Source organism: Cydia amplana, chromosome 14 (genome assembly GCF_948474715.1).
Source record: "Cydia amplana chromosome 14, ilCydAmpl1.1, whole genome shotgun sequence".
Lineage (NCBI taxonomy): Eukaryota > Metazoa > Arthropoda > Insecta > Lepidoptera > Tortricidae > Cydia > Cydia amplana.
This window is the reverse complement of record NC_086082.1, coordinates 6536737-6559698: the sequence shown is the minus strand read 5'-3', so window position 1 is coordinate 6559698 and position 22962 is coordinate 6536737. Positions and strand designations below refer to the sequence as shown.

Below are 22962 nucleotides of genomic sequence, written 5' to 3'. Positions count from 1 at the left end.
GTCTTTTGCATTTTATTTACGGAAGTTTCTTGCTATATTAGCGCAGATGCAATTATAGGATATTAGGTGGTATTCATGTTTCCTTGATATTTCCGTCTGGCCGGTAGGTATCTAAAAAGAAACTATTTTAATTTATCCGGTATCTTAAGAAACTAATGTTAAACAGTCAGAGGTAATTTCCCACGTTCCTTTTCATTAGCGGAACCAAAATAGTTGAACATTATATTATATTAAGTTTAAAGGGTAACCCGTGAAACGTTAACATAGGCCACGTGGTTCCACAATGACTCTTCAAAAAGCAGGTCAACACACGACCCAATTAACGCTAACGAACGCCTTGCATTTTAGATTAAAGCGGCTAATCTACTTCGTTAATGAACAGATTTGTATTTGTTTAGTGAAATATCGCGTGTCCGGTTGACACACTTCTAGTAATCTGATTGAATTAATATCGGCTCGAATGTGTTGTTTCGACTTAAAGATTGTTATCGCACAGTTAACAACCCACACGATCCTTTTCCTAGTTAAGATTGCAAATACAGTCAGCTACAAAAATGTTATCGCTACTAACGTTCACGGATTCGGACATACCATAATACTTGAGACAGAAAGTTTCTATATTATGTCTTCTCCATGAAGACAATTATGATAATTTTCTCGTTTTTAGTATTATTTTAATGTAATCTTATCTACCTGTTGATAAAATCCAATAAGTAAAAGCTCATCGAGTATGCATAAATAAATAACTATAGATAACTTGCAAATTAATATCATGATATTGAATAAGTACGGTACGTTACATATCACGATCGTGATATTTATGTTATGATGCAACTCACACCGTCGAGCTAGTTCCACAGTAGGCTTTATTGTTATTACCCGTATGTTATTGGAACAAGATGATAAACAAATATTTGTAGTATAGATGGACACCTACCTACCCAAGGATGACGAAAAAAAATTAAGAATAAGAAGAATAAGAATAAGAATCTTTTATTTGCGAATTTGCGATAAACATGTAAATATTTGTGTGATGTTTTCATATATTTGCCCCCAGACTTGTTATTAATATAATCTATTATGTTTTAGAGGGCTGGCTCGAACCATTACTGGCCCGAATAGTCGAAGACAGAAGCACAGTGGTGTGTCCCATCATTGACGTCATCTCGGACACCACGTTCGAGTACATCCAGGCTTCGGACATGACCTGGGGAGGCTTCAACTGGAAACTCAACTTTAGATGGTATGTAATAACGTTCAGTTTTGTTTACCCAGAGCTTTGCGAGTTTTCGAACCACTATTGGCCTAAATCTTCGCGCCATGATTGGTGTCATCAGACACTACATTCAAACTACAGTTAATCAAAAGTGAACTCTATATGGTAAGATATAAAATTAATATTGACTCTTAGACATTGCCACAGTTTTCGTAGACCTATTTTTATTATAATCAGTTATGCAGATTAGAAAAAAGTCGGTTGGATCTCATCAATCATATTACCATGTAAATCAGATTTGTTTCAAAGTCTTCGTTCTAGGTATGATCTTTAAAAATGAATGAAGAGCGTGGGAGGGCCGGTATCTTTGCTCTTCCGAAGAAATTTAATTAAGCCAGAATTTATATAAGATATTTTCTTTGCCTTAGATGTTTGGCTTCATACTTACGTTATTTATCCTATCAGATACATATATATTTACAGACATAAAGGTTGGAAGTCAAAATATACAAAAGTAAATCTTTTTGTACCCTATTTTGGTACAGTTGTGTTGGTTCTAATAAAATATACATAGAATGAAACGTTGTTTGAATTGACTTACGGAAGCGTAAAGGCGCTTTTAGAAATGTTCGATCTACGTGTGATGTTAAATAAACAAAACGCACGGATTTCCTGAAAATAACCATGTATTAAAGACGTTCTTTAGTCTATGCAAAGTTGAACCCTATCACTTTGAAATTAAGTTCAAAATCAAGTGCCCTCTGGCTTATAAAGGCTTAAGTATCCGCTTTTTCATCTTTAATCTTACCAAATAGTATTAATTTTACAAATAAAAACAGATTTATGCCTCAATGAAGACAAACGCCTTCTAAAAAGAGCAACTCAATAAATATTGAGTCACATTATACGAAATACAAATTGAGGGATTCAAGTCACACTTCCACAATTACATCATAGGAATTAATTAGGGTTAGCCCCCTGAAATGGCTAATAAATAAAACAAATCGAAACCTCTACATAAACATATCGATATCAGTATCTTCTTTATTTGCTAGTCGGTAAAAAGATAACGTCATTGATTAATGCCTCACCTTGTACCGTCTATTGTATTGAGTATCTCAATACACCCTGACCGCTTGCGTTCCCTTTTACTCCAACTGACCTAAGGAATCATCCATCCATCCAAAGCCATTGTCTTGCCTGCCCTACGTTCTATTGTTCCCCATATGAGTCTAGCACAACACCCACAATATGTACTATACCTACTTACCAATCAATTACAACCGTACAAGTGATTAGGAAAACGGCCTGTGCTAACCCGGCGTACCTAATTAACTATTCCTAATCCGTATTGCAACTACATAAAGTCTACTTTTAGTCAGTTAAGTTGGTTTATTTATACATTGAAACGAGCCTACATTAACGCACTTCCTTCGATAAGATTTGCCAAAGCAAATTGCGTAATGCGATGAATTTCGTATCGAGGTTAGTAACGATGTTCTGCCATTGTAAAGTAATTAAACAACCATGCTGTAATAAAACTCAATGAGACTGCAACGCAAGAATATTTTTGCGTAAGTTAGTGGACAAATTGGACATTTAAATTCAAAAAAGGCTTGTGCAAATACGAAAATGCCTATAAGAAATTGCGAATCGTTCTGTAGGGAATAGATTAATGCTGGGGTCCTTCACATAACTTTGGGTGTCCTATTCTGTTTGAATGTAAACATTTTCTTTAGAGCTGTGTTTGTGTTTCTCAAAATGAGACGTAACCAAATGAATTGGCTTAGTGGTTGTCTCGTTTTTTATTTATTTTTTAATTAAATAATAAAGTACAGTGATATTCTTAACTATAATCATAGCCCCGCAAAACTCAACAATGAGTTTGACTGTGGGGTCATCAGTCTCTGGTTATATGTAACTTAATATAACTTAAAGTAGGTAAATTAATTACTACAATGTATCATGGTAATGTTTTTTTAACATAGATTTAAATTTGGACTTCTTGTTTTCTTTATCAATGGGAGTTTTCAGAAAATAGTGGAAGTACCCTAATAGCATGAGTTGTTAAGAAAAGTTTATCGCTGTCAGTTTTGTGTCATATTAATAACTAGAGACCCGCCCCGGCTTCGCACGGGTTAACAAATTATACATAAACCTTCCTCTTGAATCACTCTATCTTAAAAAAAAAACCGCATCAAAATCCGTTGCGTAGTTTTAAAGATCTAAGCATACATAGGGACAGACATACAGCGGAAAGCGACTTTGTTTTATACTACGAGTCTAGTGATTAGTTATTTCTGTAAGACACATCTTACAGAGGTTAAGAAAAAACAACGGGTTGCACTCAGGGAGTGCCGGCAGAAGTGAAAACTCAATCACTATTGCAAAATGTCTGCAGCACTATGTATAATTGAGGTTAACGCCATCTAGCGTTATTTCGTCGCATTACTGGAAACCCCTAAGCACAACACTGTTAGTACTCGAATTATATTAATACCAGTTAGATCAAAAGTCACTAGATGGCATTTAAATCAATAAAGAAATACTCAATGACATTGAAGTAACAGTTTTTCGATCAGGTCACGTGACCGTCTTACGGTCACGTGACACCTGTTACGAGTTTAAATTTTTTCCCCATCACAAAAAGTGCACAGCGCCGCTAAAGAAGTTTTCACTTCAAAAATCATTACACGAATTTATAAGTAAAATTAGAACTACTAGTTTTGTGGTAATGGTAAAATATTAGCTGTTAAAATTCGAGACACGATTTTTTCTTAAGACTTATCACCACTTCTACTATGCACTATGTACGAGTGTTAATAACTCTTCGTATGTATTAACGTCTTCATATGCGAACCCTACACGCAAGATCCATATTGTGATCCGTCGATTATATTGACGGATTACGATATTTATTGACGTGTATAGAGTAATGTATTGACGGATCACAATATTTCGCTGGATTTCTAGAAATGCTTGTAATCTGATCCTAGATCCTGGATCGTGATATTTATCTTGCGTGTAGTGTCGCGTTTGATATTTATCGCGTACCTGCCTCGTATAAAGAACGCTTCGTACTGACGCGATCCGTATTGATGGTGTAGGGTGTGCTGTGATCCGACTCAAGATACATAATAAATAATAATAATATAATAATTCAGCCTTTATACGTCCCACTGCTGGGCACAGGCCTCCTCTCATGCGCGAGAGGGCTTGGGCTATAGTCCCCACGCTAGCCCAATGCGGATTGGGGACTTCACATACACCTTTGAATTTCTTCGCAGATGTATGCAGGTTTCCTCACGATGTTTTCCTTCACCGAAAAGCTAGTGGTAAATATCAAATGATATTTCGTACATAAGTTCCGAAAAACTCATTGGTACGAGCCAGGATTTGAACCCGCGACCTCCGGATTGAAAGTCGGGCGTCATATCCACTCGGCCACCACCGCATTAAAAAAGATACATAATAAATATCATGATAATTATCACAATATTTATTCCCGTGGGTTCGCCATAGTGGACCTATTTCGGCTGACATAGTATTTGTATTTGTATTTATTTATTGCAATTCACATGTACATTACAGGTTTTCCAAGTACTTAAGAGTATAGGTAGGTACACAAATGACACATGAAACCCTGATGGGCGCAGCAATCAGGTTATATTTCTTCCCCAAGGTACCGTGTACCCGAGCGCGAGATGCAGCGTCGCGGCGGCGACCGCACGGCCCCGCTCCGAACGCCAACCATGGCCGGCGGGTTGTTTGCAATCGACCGGGACTACTTCTACAAGATCGGCTCATACGACCAGGGCATGGACATCTGGGGCGGAGAGAACTTGGAGATGAGCTTCCGGGTATCGTATTGGATATGTTTAATTTTAGAACTACGGCGATTTACATTGGATGCTATTCGAACGCCGCTCCGATGAGCGAACGGGAAACTATGTACGTGCATAGAGCCTAACACATCGGCGCGGCGTGCGGAACCGCATCAGTGTGATAATTTCTTAAGAGCCAACAGGAGTGGTAATTTCTCCATATAAACGTACTCGACTGTTTCCTCCGTGGGTTTTGAAGCTAGAGCAATGATTTTTTCAACACAGATTAATATTGTCAATATCTGTGTCGGACCGTTTTGATTTTTTTGATATTTTTGTTTTTTAAAGCGCTTACCCTTCAAAAATGACCAAAATGACCTAATTGACTATGCCGCAATGAGGGGCGTGCTATTCAAAACTGACATCAATTAGTCAAAAAAGCAAAACGGTCCGACACAGATAATGTCATAATCATTTAGATTTCCAAATTTGGTTACGATTGGTTAAGTTGTGGAGGAGGAAACAGTCGAGTACGAAACCTCGATTTTTGATATTTTTACGCAGGATTTTTCGCCTTGTCCTTATCGCACTAGTTTTAGGAGCCGCTTCCGTTAGCGAGACGGGTATATTTACATAACATATTTTAATCTTAGCTCCTGTTGGCTCTTAACTTTAGAACTACGGCGCTCGCGCGCTCCTTACATTGGATGCTATTCGAACGCCGCTCCGATGAGCGAACGGGAAGTGCGCGCATAGCGTTGTCCCGCTAACACACCGGCGCGGCGTGTGGAACCGCATTAGTGTGATAATTGCGTAAAGTAAAGCCACCGATCACAAATAATTGACACGGGTCAATGGACGAATTTGTTTAAGTTCCGTGGTCGTATTTTACCTCCTCGTGGGACCTAAATGTCTAATAGGGCGTTTTTTTTTTTCTGTCCCCTACACTTTTTTTTCAAATTTGGGATTTTTTATGTTATTTCTACTCAGAATCACGAGCTCTTTCTATCCTAATAGGAGAAAAAAAGTGTCCCAAAATTTCCATACATTTTTCGATCTTTCCATTCCGCGACCGCCATACAAAGTCTATGAAAAATGGTGACGGAATGGAAATAAAAACCTTAGGACACTTTTTTTCTCCTATTAGGATAGAAAGAGCTCGTGATTCTGAGTAGAAATAACATAAAAATTCCCAAATTTGAAAAAAAAAGTGTAGGGGACAACAAAAAAAAAACGCCCAATAACATTTTAAAGTATAATTTGCGATCGCGACATCTTATTGGTAGAGTTTGTAGACGTTTGCAAAGTCGTTTTTATGTTTAGGTATAGGAATGTTATATTTTGTCATAAAAATAAAAATTCTAACTTTTAGATTTCTGTATATCTTTGCCTATATGTGCTGTAGTGTACTACACGTCCTATACGTATCGTACGCTTGTCTATTAAGCTTTACGACTAATCGTAAAAATAATATCGGCTCGAGTAATATCGAAAAATTTACTTAATTTTGAAAGGCGTACGGGTGAATTTACCCTAGCAAATATTAGGAACATAATCTGTTTAGCTATTCTTAAATAACGCAAATTAAAATTACTTGTTTCACGCTAATACGAAAGTAAATTACGTACTGGAATATTCAAGGTGAAACGTATTATCTTGGAAATATTAGTAAGTAGGTAAACACTAAATACGTTATCTGTGGGAATTTAAAGTTATTTTTACTCTGTATTTTTAATTAAAGTACTGTAGCTAATAATTTCAAAATGATTATGTATTTAATGGTCGGGGATAATTGAATACTGTTTATCTAGTAATCAAAATTTGAAATAAAGATAGATCTAGTGCATTTTTAGTAAAAGTACTGACAGCTGAGTAACATAGGTTTATGTTTTAAAATTTCCGTCTGATTAAATTTGAAAAGAAGGTTTCTTGGACTTATTCGGATATTTTTTTGTAATCGTACACGATTATCTTAAGTTTTAAATTTTATTCTTAACATATTTTGACGTCAGAAGGTGACGTCCGAAAATAGTGAATGTGAATAGGACAGTAACCACAGACAACAATTTCACCCAGACATCCGGTGTTTAAGGTTCAAATAAAGATTTAAAAAAACAAGCCAAAATAAGAACAGTCACTAGCTATAAATTGTAATGAAAAGTGTGACAAGGCGGCGATCGGTCGAAGAGTCGTGTTCGGACGTGAGGCACTTGTTCCGTGACAGGAGTCTTTCTCGCGTTAAAATCTGCTAAAAGTAGGGTATATCGCCTCAAAAAGCCTTCTAAACCCTCGTTATAATGAAAGGTGTGGCAATTGCCACAACTTTCATTTTATTATAATGAAAGTTGTGGCAATTGCCACACCTTATAAAGCAGTCTCGTATGACGGCTCCTAAACCCTCGTTATAATGAAAGGTGTGGCAATGCGGCGGACGGCTGAAGAGCCGTGCTCGGACGTGAGGCACTTGTTCCGTGACAGGAGTCTTTCTCGCGTTAAAATCTGCTAAAAGTAGGGTATATCGCCTCAAAAAGCCTTCTAAACCGTCGTTATAATGAAAGGTGTGGCAATTGCCACAACTTTCATTTTGTTATAATGAAAGTTGTGGCAATTGCCACACCTTATAAAGCAGTCTCGTATGACGGCTCCTAAACCCTCGTTATAATGAAAGGTGTGGCAATGCGGCGGACGGCTGAAGAGCCGTGTTCGGAAGTGAGGCACTTGTTCCGCGACAGGAGTTTTTCTCGCGTTAAAATCTGCTAAAAGTAGGTTATATCGACTCAAAAAGCAGCCTCGTATGACGGCACCTAAACCCTCGTTATAATGAAAGTTGTGGCAATGCGGCGGACGGCTGAAGAGCCGTGTTCGGACGTGAGGCACTTGTTCCGCGACAGGAGTCTTTCTCGCGTCAAAATCTGCTAAAACTAGGGTATATCGCCTCAAAAAGCCTTTTAAAACCTCGTTATAATGAAAGGTGTGGCAATTGCCACAACTTTCATTTTATTATAATGAAAGTTGTGGCAATTGCCACACCTTATAAAGCAGTCTCGTATGACGGCTCCTAAACCCTCGTTGTAATGAAAGGTGTGGCAATGCGGCGGCCGGCTGGAGATCGAGCCGTGCTCGCACGTGGGACACGTGTTCCGCGATAAGAGCCCCTACTCCTTCCCCGGCGGCGTGCAGAACGTGGTGCTGCACAACGCGGCGCGCGTCGCCGAAGTCTGGATGGACGAGTGGGGCGAGTTCTATTACGCCATGAACCCAGGTTCGGAGTCGCTGCTAACATTTTTGCTGGGTTTTGCTAATCATACAGCAGCAGAAGTTGCTAAGCGGGCCAGGTGGTCAAATTGATCTTGACGCGCCTTTATTGTTAAGAGAATAAGAGCGTGTCAAGGTAATTTGAACACCTCGCCCGCTTAGCAACTTCTGCTGCTGACTGTACAAAAGGAATATATAGTCGGCTGGCAAACCTTTTAACTGCATTTAAAGATGTGAAATTTACGACTAGCTGCCGGGCTAGCACATGATTGGCGCGACAGTTTCTCGCGTCGAGATAGACTACCCGCTCTTTAATTGACATAGAAAAAGACGTTATGTCGCCGCGAGATACTATCGCGCCAATCATGTGCTAGACCGATTGACAATGTATTCCTTTATACAGTAAGACACCTGTGGTGTAATAACTAACCTATCCTAACCTATACAGGAAATAACCGTTAGATGACGTTGTAAGAGTATGGGATCTCAATTATCTTAAATGGTCATCGCCTGACCTATCGGTCATCATTACTTGTTGGTAATGTACGGACATATTTATATTGGCCAGTTTATAAGCTGTTATTATGTTTTAAACCTTTTAAACAAGTTAAACTTTTAGGATTTCTTTAGACCACTTTAAACGGAAAATAATAATACTACGCACTAACTAAGCATTTATAAATAACCTGGGCAGTGGGAGCAATTTATGTCACTTTCACGTCAAACGTTTATGTAACTTAATTCCATACATTTTACTTAATGGCTACTTAGAACCGTGTGTGACCATGTTATACTTTCGTTGGAAAATTGCTACCCGTTCCCAACCACTTGACATAATGAATTGCTAAAGTCTAAGCGAAATAATGGTTTTAAAATAGAAAACTCGATAGTTTTTTAAAGTATATGTCATGTATGACATTCTAAGAATGCAGTTTAGTAAAACTTTAATTGATATGAAAGGTTTTACTATTAATTATACTAACTTAATCACTTGCTCCTTTATGAGACAGTACATTAGTGCGAGAATAGTAGATTATAAAACAAAGGCATAAAATAACTCGCCGCTTACACGCGACTTAAACACCAACTTTACGAACATGAGAAGTGAAAAAAATCATTATATCCTTAATTAACTATAAAGATGCATACATGTATAATTCGTGTTTAGTATGGTATCTCTACAACTGGCCTATCTAGCGGTTTTTGACTGTCTCCAGATAACATAATGAGAATTAACATCAATTAATGTTGCAATAACAAAACTAATTACCCAAATAACCGTTATCATAGCAATAACCCCTGCATAATGATAGCAGTAGACGTACAACTAAAGTTTTGTTGTGGCTTGGGGACTAAAATTGCCTTACGACATTAAAGATTTATTTATTATATAATATGTGTAGTCTAAGAAAAAATCGTGAACTTGAGTTTGATAGGTAAAGTTAATGACGCTGTATGGCACCATGTTTTGGGGTAACTGAATTTTCAAAAATCATCTTTTTACAACCAGATTTACCGCATAGCACAGAGTCGTGAAGCGTATCTACATCGGGGTGCTTAGCCAAGATGCCAATCGTTTGCGCCGTAGCGAACGATATGCTAATATCTCTGTCGCACTTTACTTAGAGAGATTATACCGTTTCGTTCGCTAAGGCGCAAACGATTGGTATCTTGGCTAGGCCCCCTCAGCTGTCAAACTCGGAGCACGAATCTGTTTTAGACTTCTATCTTATACATTAAATCAATCATTGGTTGAGATTAATGAATGTAACAGTTTGAGCTATCTTAACAGCTTCATATTAGCCATTGCGGCTGCATTCCATACATTTCGCATGTTCATTTTTGTTTGTTTCCTACTTCATTTGTATGTTTGTTTCGTTTTTTTTTAATCTACCTTGATGAGTAAATAATAAACATGTAATCTCTGTATAAAATTGCGATTCTCGTTATTAGTTTTAATGCTTTTATTGCTTTATTACATTCTCAGTTAATTTACTAGACGACATTTTAATAGGATATCAGAGTAACATAAGTACATAATATATTTGGCATTGTAACCTTTTTTATCGAAGGAACGAAAATTTTTACAGAGATTAGCAGTATTTACTATTTACAAGTCTCTGATATTACTTCAAGTCTTTTTTCTTACATTTTTCTACCTACTATTTAATCTTTGTGTTTTTATTTTTCCTATTATTTGCTTCTATACTTCTGCTTCTTCTCAATGCAGAAGCAATGAGTAAACTTCGGGGTTTTCAGAATTATTGTGTCAGTTACCACACCAATTCTTTTGACTAAGAATTGTATTACTTTAAGAAATCATACTATATTATTTAATCGTATGGCGTAGTATAATAAACAGAAACAAACAGTTATAAATTCAAATTAAGTCCTATCAGCCACTTGGTGGCCTCGTCGCTAAGGACTAATTTTGCAGCACATAAATTGTTATCAACTTATCATTAACCCTTTGTCCGCCAATCACTCACGGACCTCACGGTTACAGTATAATATTATGAGTCGATTTATACCCTTCGTACATTCCAATAAGGTTTACTATCGCGAGTTATATATATTCGTAATAGCCGTGACGTTCAAATGGTTAAAAACAAGTATCCCTGCTGCAAAAGCTGCAAAACAAGTACACTTTTGCAGCTCGCAGTACATATATTAGTTGTATTAAAGTATTACAGTTCTTAGTTGTTAATCATGGCTTAATAGAATTGTATCTATTATCGTATCGCAATTATGTTATAACATGGCTTATAGACATCAGATATGAGATATTATGAGTAATTTTATCGTATTTAATAATGATTAATTATTGTATGTCGATAATGTTTTTACTAACCTTGGTATTTCATTATATGCATAGATAGGTAACAAAGCTTGAATATTTGACCATTTAAAAATACTTAATGATAATAACATGGTATTTTAATACTAATAAGTTTATACAACTGTTTCGATATTGACGTAACATTACCACTAGGATAATTCATTTATAGAATAAAAGATTAATGACGTATAATAACAGTTAATAGTTTAATGACATTATTTGTTTGAACAAGTGCAAATTTTAGTAATATGATACGTCAATGTCGTTTAGCTACGTGTGACTTTACTTACAAAAGACTTAACATGCGATTTGGGTACACAATGTTCAATGAAATACGTATATTATATTATACAATAACACTGTGAGTCTTTATTAATTGGAAAATAGATTAATTTATTAGGTATGTCGTATTATATTATACGTAGCTATCAAGTAAACACGTGCTCAAATTATATTGTATGTATAAGTATAACAAAAGAAAATTGATTTTATAGTAATTTAACTTAATTTGCTACGCTAACCGAATCGTTTCATAAATCTATCAATGAAACCGGTCTCGGATATATTTACATTATTATAAGTGGGTATACGCTATTAAAATATGTACATAATTCCACTTGCAATAAGAATAGTGCCTCCGACTTTGTTGGATACTATCAAACATTAAAATACAGTTAGAAGCGGATATAAGACAATTTATTTGTCAGAGCCAACTTGACATTGCGATTGGGCCTGTACGACATGTGCCTTCTTGCATAAAAACAGTGTTTTATGTACCGTAGTTCGTTGAACATTGTCACTAACACGGCTAGGTGTGGATGTGCGGTGGCACGCTGGAGATCGCACCGTGCTCGCACGTGGGACACGTGTTCCGCAAGACCACGCCCTACTCGTTCCCGGGCGGCACGGGCCGCGTGGTCAACCACAACAACGCGCGGCTGGCCGAGGTGTGGCTCGATGACTGGAAGCATTTCTACTACAACATCAACCCAGGTTGGCACTAGACAACCCTTCTCGCTCCCGGCACCGTATGGCCAACTACAACGCCTGGCCGAGGTGTGGCTCATTTCTACTACAACATCAACCCAGGTTGGCACTAGACAACCCTTCTCGCTCCCGGCACCGTATGGCCAACTACAACGCCTGGCCGAGGTGTGGCTCATTTCTACTACAACATCAACCCAGGTTGGCACTAGACAACCCTTCTCGCTCCCGGCACCGTATGGCCAACTACAACGCCTGGCCGAGGTGTGGCTCATTTCTACTACAACATCAACCCAGGTTGGCACTAGACAACCCTTCTCGCTCCCGGCACCGTATGGTCAACTACAACGCCTGGCCGAGGTGTGGCTCATTTCTACTACAACATCAACCCAGGTTGGCATTAGACAACCCTTCTTGCTCCCGGCACCGTATGGTCAACTGTAACGCCTGGCCGAGGTGTGGCTCATTTCTACTACAACATCAACCCAGGTTGGCATTAGACAACCCTTCTCGCTCCCGGCACCGTATGGCCAACTACAACACCTGGCCGAGGTGTGGCTCATTTCTACTACAACATCAACCCAGGTTGGCATTAGACAACCCTTCTTGCTCCCGGCACCGTATGGTCAACTACAACGCCTGGCCGAGGTGTGGCTCATTTCTACTACAACATCAACCCAGGTTGGCACTAGACAACCCTTCTCGCTCCCGGCACCGTATGGCAACTGTAACGCCTGGCCGAGTTGTGGCTCATTTCTACTACAACATCAACCCAGGTTGGCACTAGACAACCCTTCTCGCTCCCGGCACCGTATGGCAACTGTAACGCCTGGCCGAGTTGTGGCTCATTTCTACTACAACATCAACCCAGGTTGGCATTAGACAACCCTTCTCGCTCCCGGCACCGTATGGCCAACTACAACGCCTGGCCGAGGTGTGGCTCATTTCTACTACAACATCAACCCACCAACCAAGCCCTAGTCAACGCGTGGTCACCACCACCACATTCAATCACCAGGTTGTTTATAAGAGATACTACAATAAAATATGAACTCCCAACAGGTAATTGCAGAATGCATGCCGTTTTGTTTTGTTTGCATGATACCTTTATCCGGTTCTACACATTGATTCGAGTTCATTGCCGATGTTGTAATCAATTATTTGCAGCAATTGAATCGACGAGGAAATTTCAATCGTGAGTTAATGTTCTGATGGATTATTTGCTTTTATGTTGTCTTATTGATCTCTTTTTCGTTATACATTTGTTTTGACTTCTCAAATATTGCAACGAAAAAGAGAGGCATTTAAAGTCTACTTTTTTATTCGGTAGACTAAAATGACATTTCATATTATGAAATGTTATTTTATGTTGATATTATGAAATGTCATTTTAGTCTACCGAATAAAAAAACAGACTATAGACAACACTTAGGTACGTTTATAAGAAATGTTATAGTTACGTGTTTTTGTTAAGTAACTTAATAATACCTATATCTCTATTGTATTTTATTTAGATTAACAATTATTAGTATTCATCATTATTTTGCCAATCAGTAACCACTTATATGTTGTTTTATCATGTGCTTGGAATGATGTATTGAAATCATTAACACAATTAACCAATTTAACATTTTCATCCATATTCGCTTTTTGCGTGTTTAATTAAGCTTTGTGTGAGCTACATGCTTCATACAAATACGCAAAGTTCACTAACTGCTTTAAGGAATAGTGTGTTGACTGACGAATTTGATTTCTATACAAACCCCTCATATGTACCTAATGTTTTCTGTCAAAGAAGCCCGCACATGTACGGGTGTTGTTAGATTTTTTTAACTGTCCTTGTGAAAAAAAGCCAGCAGCGTTTCTATAAAAAAAAAGTCATTGTCGCAAAACACAGTAACAAAATAAAACAAACAAGGAAAAAGAAAAAAGACACAATAAGCACATAAGTCCAATAGGGTTGTTGACTGTATAAATATATATATATATATATGTTTATAGAGACTTTCCAACTACACTAGCAAGTTTTCCCCACGTTTACGCCTATTTTACGTACGGTCCAGGGGCGCTCAACGTGCCGGTTGGCGACGTGAGCGAACGAAAAGCGTTACGTGAGAAACTAAAGTGCAAGAGCTTCCGATGGTACCTGGAGAATATCTACCCGGAGAGCCAGATGCCACTCGACTATTACTATCTTGGAGAGGTTTGTCATAAGTTCATAATACTAACTATACTGGATCAACCAAATCTTGTCAGTAGTAAAAGGCGGCAAATTTGAAAAATCGCGGGTTAGCAACACTGTGTTCGAATAATTCCAAAATCGCGTGTCATCTATGTGTTATCTGTGGAATGTGGATCGTGAATGACAGCCATCATCTTGTTGTTTACATTCTGAATCGTTTCTATTTCAAGAGAAATTTCTGCTGTCACCATTAAATACCAAGATTATGCATGACCTCAAGCAAAGCTAAGGTGCCTACAATGTACATTCATGCTCGTTGACGGTAAACATTACTAAAATTTGAGGTTATGATAATTCACTCGAACTGACGTATGAAGGGCGAAAAATAAACACGTTTTGGTTTGATGTACATTGCTGCTTTTCTTAGCGCAATTCTGCTCTTTTAGTGTTACATGGTGTTACCCTACTTTAATTTGCAGTACATTGCTACTGACAAGATTTGCTTGACGCACTATAAATAAACTATCTAAGGGAGATATTCCACCGGTCCAATGTGCATTACGTCTCACTGTCTCATTAAGCGAAATGTGAGACGCAAATACACATTGGACCAAGAATTTGGACAGGTGGAATACCTCCCTAATATATGTGGCAAGATAGAATTACTTTGTGAAAAGCTGTATTTTGTTGCTGTGGTGTAGTGACCGAGAAGATTCATACTGAAATATATATATACAAGAAGTTACATAGGTAAATTGACTTCAGGCTCAAACTCTGTTAGTTTTGTATTCTTTTTCTCGTACAATAAAGTGTTTACTTATATACTTCCTTACTATGTATAAGTGACAGAAGAAAATTTGACAAGTTTACACTAACCGACTAGCCCTGTAAAGCAATATAAACGAAGAGATTTCGGTGGAAGAATTATTTAAAAAGTAGTCCGTTTGAATTTATTTACGATACAGAATTAATATAAGTTCTCATTGCCGAAATGCCCTATCCAATATTCGAAATCAGTAACGATAATTTCGCACGACGTGTGTATTTACATTTAATTGTTTATTCTCAAAACAAATGTGAATGAATGAAGATGAATGAATAATCGAGTCATTGATAAAAGTACAATAGTGTTATGGTTTGGGAAGCGCTGGTGGCCTAGCGGTAAGAGCGTGCGACTTGCAATCCGGAGGTCGCGGGTTCGAACCCCGGCTCGTACCAATGAGTTTTTCGGAACTTATGTACGAAATATCATTTGACATTTACCAGTCGCTTTTCGGTGAAGGAAAACATCGTGAGGAAACCGGACTAATCCCAATACGGGCCTAGATTACCCTCTGGGTTGGAAGGTCAGATGGCAGTCGCTTTCGTAAAACTAGTGCCCACGCCAATTACTGGGATTAGTTGCCAAGCGGACCCCAGGCTCCCATGAGCCGTGGCAAAATGCCGGGACAACGCGAGGAAGATGAGTGTTATGGTTTGCATTGTTTTCAGATACGGAATGCGGAGACGTCCAACTGTCTGGACACGCTCGGGGGGAAAGCGGGGCAGCCTCTCGGCATGGGCTACTGCCACGGAATGGGAGGCAATCAGGTAAACCATTTGTGGGTTTCCACCAGAAAAGGGTCCTTATGTACATGGATCATAACTATCATAAGTACCCTTCTCTGATGGAAAGCGACATTTGTACTAGAGTCTATTGGCTAGAGTTGCAATCTTAGATCCGTTTGAAGGAGTTAAACGATTTGCGTTAGACTTTTACTAAATTTGCAAACTTCTTTGCTCTTCCAAATGTATATAAAAAAATGTAACTTAAAATACTTTAAGATTGGTTTCATGTTTTGCAATAAGATTGTATTTTGTTCTTCTTACTTATAAGTACTTTATTTAATAACCTTGTTATTTCAATGCTTACCTTATTGTGTAACTAGCTCAATCATTTTTAACTGTAACTGGTTCCCCGCGATACAGGCGTAGCTTAGTGCGGAGACCCCTGACATATTCTGCTGTGTTTTATTGATAATAAAATTTATTCTTATTCTTATAAGAGGCTTGTAACGTTTGCGGCTATAGCTGATGATAAGTAGTGTTTCAAAATTCTAAATTAAGGTCAATATGAAGAAGACCGGTTATACAATTTACTGTATACCTAATGTACATAACACCAAGCATAACAAAACACAAACAGATTTATATAAAAATTAACACTATTCTTTCAACATTCCTTTTTTAGGGTTCCGTAGCCAAATGGCAAAAAACGGAACCCTTATAGATTCGTCATGTCTGTCTGTCTGTCCGTCTGTCCGTCTGTCTGTCCGTCCGTATGTCACAGCCACTTTTCTCCGAAACTATAAGAACTATACTGTTGAAACTTGGTAAGTAGATGTATTCTGTGAACCGCATTAAGATTTTCACACAAAAATAGAAAAAAAACAATAAATTTTTGGGGTTCCCCATACTTCGAACTGAAACTCAAAACATTTTTTTTCATCAAACCCATACGTGTGGGGTATCTATGGATAGGTCTTCAATGATATTGAGGTTTCTAATATCATTTTTTTCTAAACTGAATAGTTTGCGCGAGAGACACTTCCAAAGTGGTAAAATGTGTGTCCCCCCCCCCCTGTAACTTCTAAAATAAGAGAATGATAAAACTAAAAAATATATGATGTACATTACCATGTAAACTTCCACCGAAAATTGGTTTGTACGAGATCTAGTAAGTAGTTTTTTTTTATACGTCATAAATCGCCTAAATACGGAACCCTTCATGGGCGAGTCCGACTCGCACTTGGCCGCTTTTTGTGGACATAAAATGGAATATTGGTGTTCCAGGTGTTCGCGTACACGAAGCGTAAGCAGGTGATGTCGGACGACAACTGCCTCGACGCGGCGCACCCGCGCGGGCCCATCAAGCTGATCCGCTGCCACGGGATGCGCGGCAACCAGGAGTGGACCTACGACTCCAAGGTATCGACTGTTGGTGTTTCAGGTGTTCGCGTACACGAAGCGTAAGCAGGTGATGTCTGACGACAACTGCCTCGACGCGGCGCACCCGCGCGGGCCCATCAAGCTGATCCGCTGCCACGGGATGCGCGGCAACCAGGAGTGGACCTACGACTCCAAGGTAATTTTGTTTGTGACAATAACGATCAATCGACGAATGGTCAGCGAATATGCCCCGGGCACGCATAATTTGATGCTTCGTGAACGTCAGCTACAGCTCCGTTGGTGGGTAGTATGGCCCATCTCCCCAAACACATTTACATTACATTACGATGGCGGTAAGGAAGCACTTGTAATTTTTATATTTTTTAATTAATTAATTTATTAGTGATTGCCGCACAATGCACGTTTTTCCAACTGTGGAACGTATGTGTAGTGTGAACATTTGAAACTATAACTATCCTGTTTATTGTCGACAGGCGCGAACGATAAAGCACACCAACACGGGGATGTGCCTCGACAAGCCCGAGGCCGCAGACGTGTGGAAGCCGGTCCTGCGGCCGTGCAACCGCTCGCGCGGCCAACAGTGGCTCATGCAGGTCGACTTCAAGTGGCAGGCGCGCCGCAACCAGAGAGAGCAGGACAGCTAGTCCGCGACCCCCGCACAGGTGAGACAGCTATACAGGAACATCATGTGACAAGCCCGAGGCAGACGTGTGGAAGCCGGTCCTGCGGCCGTGCAACCGCTCGCGCGGCCAACAGTGGCTCATGCAGGTCGACTTCAAGTGGCAGGCGCGCCGCAACCAGAGAGAGCAGGACAGCTAGTCCGCGACCCCCGCACAGGTGAGACAGCTATACAGGAACATCATGTGACAAGCCCGAGGCAGACGTGTGGAAGCCGGTCCTGCGGCCGTGCAACCGCTCGCGCGGCCAACAGTGGCTCATGCAGGTCGACTTCAAGTGGCAGGCGCGCCGCAACCAGAGAGAGCAGGACAGCTAGTCCGCGACCCCCGCACAGGTGAGACAGCTATACAGGAACATCATGTGACAAGCCCGAGGCAGACGTGTGGAAGCCGGTCCTGCGGCCGTGCAACCGCTCGCGCGGCCAACAGTGGCTCATGCAGGTCGACTTCAAGTGGCAGGCGCGCCGCAACCAGAGAGAGCAGGACAGCTAGTCCGCGACCCCCGCACAGGTGAGACAGCTATACAGGAACATCATGTGACAAGCCCGAGGCAGACGTGTGGAAGCCGGTCCTGCGGCCGTGCAACCGCTCGCGCGGCCAACAGTGGCTCATGCAGGTCGACTTCAAGTGGCAGGCGCGCCGCAACCAGAGAGAGCAGGACAGCTAGTCCGCGACCCCCGCACAGGTGAGACAGCTATACAGGAACATCATGTGACAAGCCCGAGGCAGACGTGTGGAAGCCGGTCCTGCGGCCGTGCAACCGCTCGCGCGGCCAACAGTGGCTCATGCAGGTCGACTTCAAGTGGCAGGCGCGCCGCAACCAGAGAGAGCAGGACAGCTAGTCCGCGACCCCCGCACAGGTGAGACAGCTATACAGGAACATCATGTGACAAGCCCGAGGCAGACGTGTGGAAGCCGGTCCTGCGGCCGTGCAACCGCTCGCGCGGCCAACAGTGGCTCATGCAGGTCGACTTCAAGTGGCAGGCGCGCCGCAACCAGAGAGAGCAGGACAGCTAGTCCGCGACCCCCGCACAGGTGAGACAGCTATACAGGAACATCATGTGACAAGCCCGAGGCAGACGTGTGGAAGCCGGTCCTGCGGCCGTGCAACCGCTCGCGCGGCCAACAGTGGCTCATGCAGGTCGACTTCAAGTGGCAGGCGCGCCGCAACCAGAGAGAGCAGGACAGCTAGTCCGCGACCCCCGCACAGGTGAGACAGCTATACAGGAACATCATGTGACAAGCCCGAGGCAGACGTGTGGAAGCCGGTCCTGCGGCCGTGCAACCGCTCGCGCGGCCAACAGTGGCTCATGCAGGTCGACTTCAAGTGGCAGGCGCGCCGCAACCAGAGAGAGCAGGACAGCTAGTCCGCGACCCCCGCACAGGTGAGACAGCTATACAGGAACATCATGTGACAAGCCCGAGGCAGACGTGTGGAAGCCGGTCCTGCGGCCGTGCAACCGCTCGCGCGGCCAACAGTGGCTCATGCAGGTCGACTTCAAGTGGCAGGCGCGCCGCAACCAGAGAGAGCAGGACAGCTAGTCCGCGACCCCCGCACAGGTGAGACAGCTATACAGGAACATCATGTGACAAGCCCGAGGCAGACGTGTGGAAGCCGGTCCTGCGGCCGTGCAACCGCTCGCGCGGCCAACAGTGGCTCATGCAGGTCGACTTCAAGTGGCAGGCGCGCCGCAACCAGAGAGAGCAGGACAGCTAGTCCGCGACCCCCGCACAGGTGAGACAGCTATACAGGAACATCATGTGACAAGCCCGAGGCAGACGTGTGGAAGCCGGTCCTGCGGCCGTGCAACCGCTCGCGCGGCCAACAGTGGCTCATGCAGGTCGACTTCAAGTGGCAGGCGCGCCGCAACCAGAGAGAGCAGGACAGCTAGTCCGCGACCCCCGCACAGGTGAGACAGCTATACAGGAACATCATGTGACAAGCCCGAGGCAGACGTGTGGAAGCCGGTCCTGCGGCCGTGCAACCGCTCGCGCGGCCAACAGTGGCTCATGCAGGTCGACTTCAAGTGGCAGGCGCGCCGCAACCAGAGAGAGCAGGACAGCTAGTCCGCGACCCCCGCACAGGTGAGACAGCTATACAGGAACATCATGTGACAAGCCCGAGGCAGACGTGTGGAAGCCGGTCCTGCGGCCGTGCAACCGCTCGCGCGGCCAACAGTGGCTCATGCAGGTCGACTTCAAGTGGCAGGCGCGCCGCAACCAGAGAGAGCAGGACAGCTAGTCCGCGACCCCCGCACAGGTGAGACAGCTATACAGGAACATCATGTGACAAGCCCGAGGCAGACGTGTGGAAGCCGGTCCTGCGGCCGTGCAACCGCTCGCGCGGCCAACAGTGGCTCATGCAGGTCGACTTCAAGTGGCAGGCGCGCCGCAACCAGAGAGAGCAGGACAGCTAGTCCGCGACCCCCGCACAGGTGAGACAGCTATACAGGAACATCATGTGACAAGCCCGAGGCAGACGTGTGGAAGCCGGTCCTGCGGCCGTGCAACGGCTCGCGCGGCCAACAGTGGCTCATGCAGGTCGACTTCAAGTGGCAGGCGCGCCGCAACCAGAGAGAGCAGGACAGCTAGTCCGCGACCCCCGCACAGGTGAGACAGCTATACAGGAACATCATGTGACAAGCCCGAGGCAGACGTGTGGAAGCCGGTCCTGCGGCCGTGCAACCGCTCGCGCGGCCAACAGTGGCTCATGCAGGTCGACTTCAAGTGGCAGGCGCGCCGCAACCAGAGAGAGCAGGACAGCTAGTCCGCGACCCCCGCACAGGTGAGACAGCTATACAGGAACATCATGTGACAAGCCCGAGGCAGACGTGTGGAAGCCGGTCCTGCGGCCGTGCAACCGCTCGCGCGGCCAACAGTGGCTCATGCAGGTCGACTTCAAGTGGCAGGCGCGCCGCAACCAGAGAGAGCAGGACAGCTAGTCCGCGACCCCCGCACAGGTGAGACAGCTATACAGGAACATCATGTGACAAGCCCGAGGCAGACGTGTGGAAGCCGGTCCTGCGGCCGTGCAACCGCTCGCGCGGCCAACAGTGGCTCATGCAGGTCGACTTCAAGTGGCAGGCGCGCCGCAACCAGAGAGAGCAGGACAGCTAGTCCGCGACCCCCGCACAGGTGAGACAGCTATACAGGAACATCATGTGACAAGCCCGAGGCAGACGTGTGGAAGCCGGTCCTGCGGCCGTGCAACCGCTCGCGCGGCCAACAGTGGCTCATGCAGGTCGACTTCAAGTGGCAGGCGCGCCGCAACCAGAGAGAGCAGGACAGCTAGTCCGCGACCCCCGCACAGGTGAGACAGCTATACAGGAACATCATGTGACAAGCCCGAGGCAGACGTGTGGAAGCCGGTCCTGCGGCCGTGCAACCGCTCGCGCGGCCAACAGTGGCTCATGCAGGTCGACTTCAAGTGGCAGGCGCGCCGCAACCAGAGAGAGCAGGACAGCTAGTCCGCGACCCCCGCACAGGTGAGACAGCTATACAGGAACATCATGTGACAAGCCCGAGGCAGACGTGTGGAAGCCGGTCCTGCGGCCGTGCAACCGCTCGCGCGGCCAACAGTGGCTCATGCAGGTCGACTTCAAGTGGCAGGCGCGCCGCAACCAGAGAGAGCAGGACAGCTAGTCCGCGACCCCCGCACAGGTGAGACAGCTATACAGGAACATCATGTGACAAGCCCGAGGCAGACGTGTGGAAGCCGGTCCTGCGGCCGTGCAACCGCTCGCGCGGCCAACAGTGGCTCATGCAGGTCGACTTCAAGTGGCAGGCGCGCCGCAACCAGAGAGAGCAGGACAGCTAGTCCGCGACCCCCGCACAGGTGAGACAGCTATACAGGAACATCATGTGACACTATAAGCGATGATGATGATTCATGATATACAGACAGAGCGGAAGACGAGACAGATATACGGAAAGAACATTTTAAATGGGCCAGTAAAGCTGGCTTTCGCATTTTTTCCACATTGAGTTTTTATTGGGTCGTCCCCAACTCCCAAATATAAGATGATAATTGTTTATCGACAAAACTCTTACTCATTGTTTTTTATAGGTATTAATATGGTTTTGTTTGTTTCAGAATCAACAACGATAGACCATAACAGTCTTCCCCTCTCGTTAGATATCAGATTTTATTCCTTATTCCTATATCTGAAGTTTTATATCTATTAGATGTATTGACATTAGTGAAGTCCTGTGAATTGTTGACAATACATAATGTATGCTGTAATAAGTTGTATTCCCTATAAATATTGCTCAAACTTATGTATTTGTTTGGTGTGTCGTAGAGTGAGTTATTTTTGTATTGTTTGAATTTTATATGTCTTTGTAAATCGGGGATGTTTTAAATTTTATTTGCGAAACTGCTGTTTCAAGGGTTCGTTTATATGTGAGAGAGTATTCAAAAACAAGGAAATTAGTTGACAACCAATACTTCTTAACAAATCTTATCTTGATTACTAAGTGCTGACTTACGAGCTTTATTTTACATACAAATACCTAAATTATATTGGTATTTGTTACTTCACGAGTTTTGGTTGTCAACCTAAAAATATACTTAACCTTTCGTATGTTTATGGCCCCATATGGGTAACTAAAAAATAAATTGTTCTATTAAAATGTAGGAAAGTGACTGAAAAGTTTCATTAGGATCCTCATGAAACAGACGAAAGTTTAAACCGATGGTGAAAGCATATCCACGGTTCATTATGTCGTACGTATTGTTTTCAAACGTCCCCTGATAGTTATTAACCTTTTGAACGCCAAACGGCGCGTCCATTTGCCGTGCCACTGACGCCACGGGGGTAAAATTTAGTTTTGTGAATAAATAATGCCAACCTAAAAGTGGGGTGTTTTTCAGTAGGTTTTCATCAAAAAACGATCGACGTCAAATGCCGTCTTTGGCGTCGTTGTCACGATTTTGCGTTGACGTCATATGCCGTCTGTGGCGTTCAAAAGGTTAAAATAATACCAATTCCATGACCAATAAGTTTATCGCAGGCTCACAATATAGTATTCTAATG

At 42.7% G+C, this 22962-nt stretch overlaps 1 protein-coding gene and 1 long non-coding RNA gene across 2 annotated transcripts in view; both read left to right on the top strand.

The window, feature by feature from the left end:
* LOC134653989 (polypeptide N-acetylgalactosaminyltransferase 5) overlaps positions 1–17905 on the top strand; it is a 37960-nt gene extending 20055 nt beyond the window's left edge. Inside the window, exons 6-12 of the mRNA XM_063509359.1 lie at positions 1090–1243; positions 4899–5076; positions 11947–12127; positions 14182–14321; positions 15792–15890; positions 17133–17267; positions 17723–17905. Of these exons, the coding sequence (XP_063365429.1) occupies positions 1090–1243; positions 4899–5076; positions 11947–12127; positions 14182–14321; positions 15792–15890; positions 17133–17267; positions 17723–17893 (1058 nt within the window). The 3' untranslated portion in view covers positions 17894–17905. The remainder of the gene's footprint in view (positions 1–1089; positions 1244–4898; positions 5077–11946; positions 12128–14181; positions 14322–15791; positions 15891–17132; positions 17268–17722) is intronic.
* Positions 17906–21631: 3726 nt separating this feature from the next.
* On the top strand, positions 21632–22172 carry LOC134653810 (uncharacterized). Its single transcript, XR_010097287.1, has 2 exons — positions 21632–21761; positions 22020–22172. It is a non-coding gene; the product is annotated as an uncharacterized LOC134653810 (long non-coding RNA).
* Positions 22173–22962: the final 790 nt, after the last annotated feature.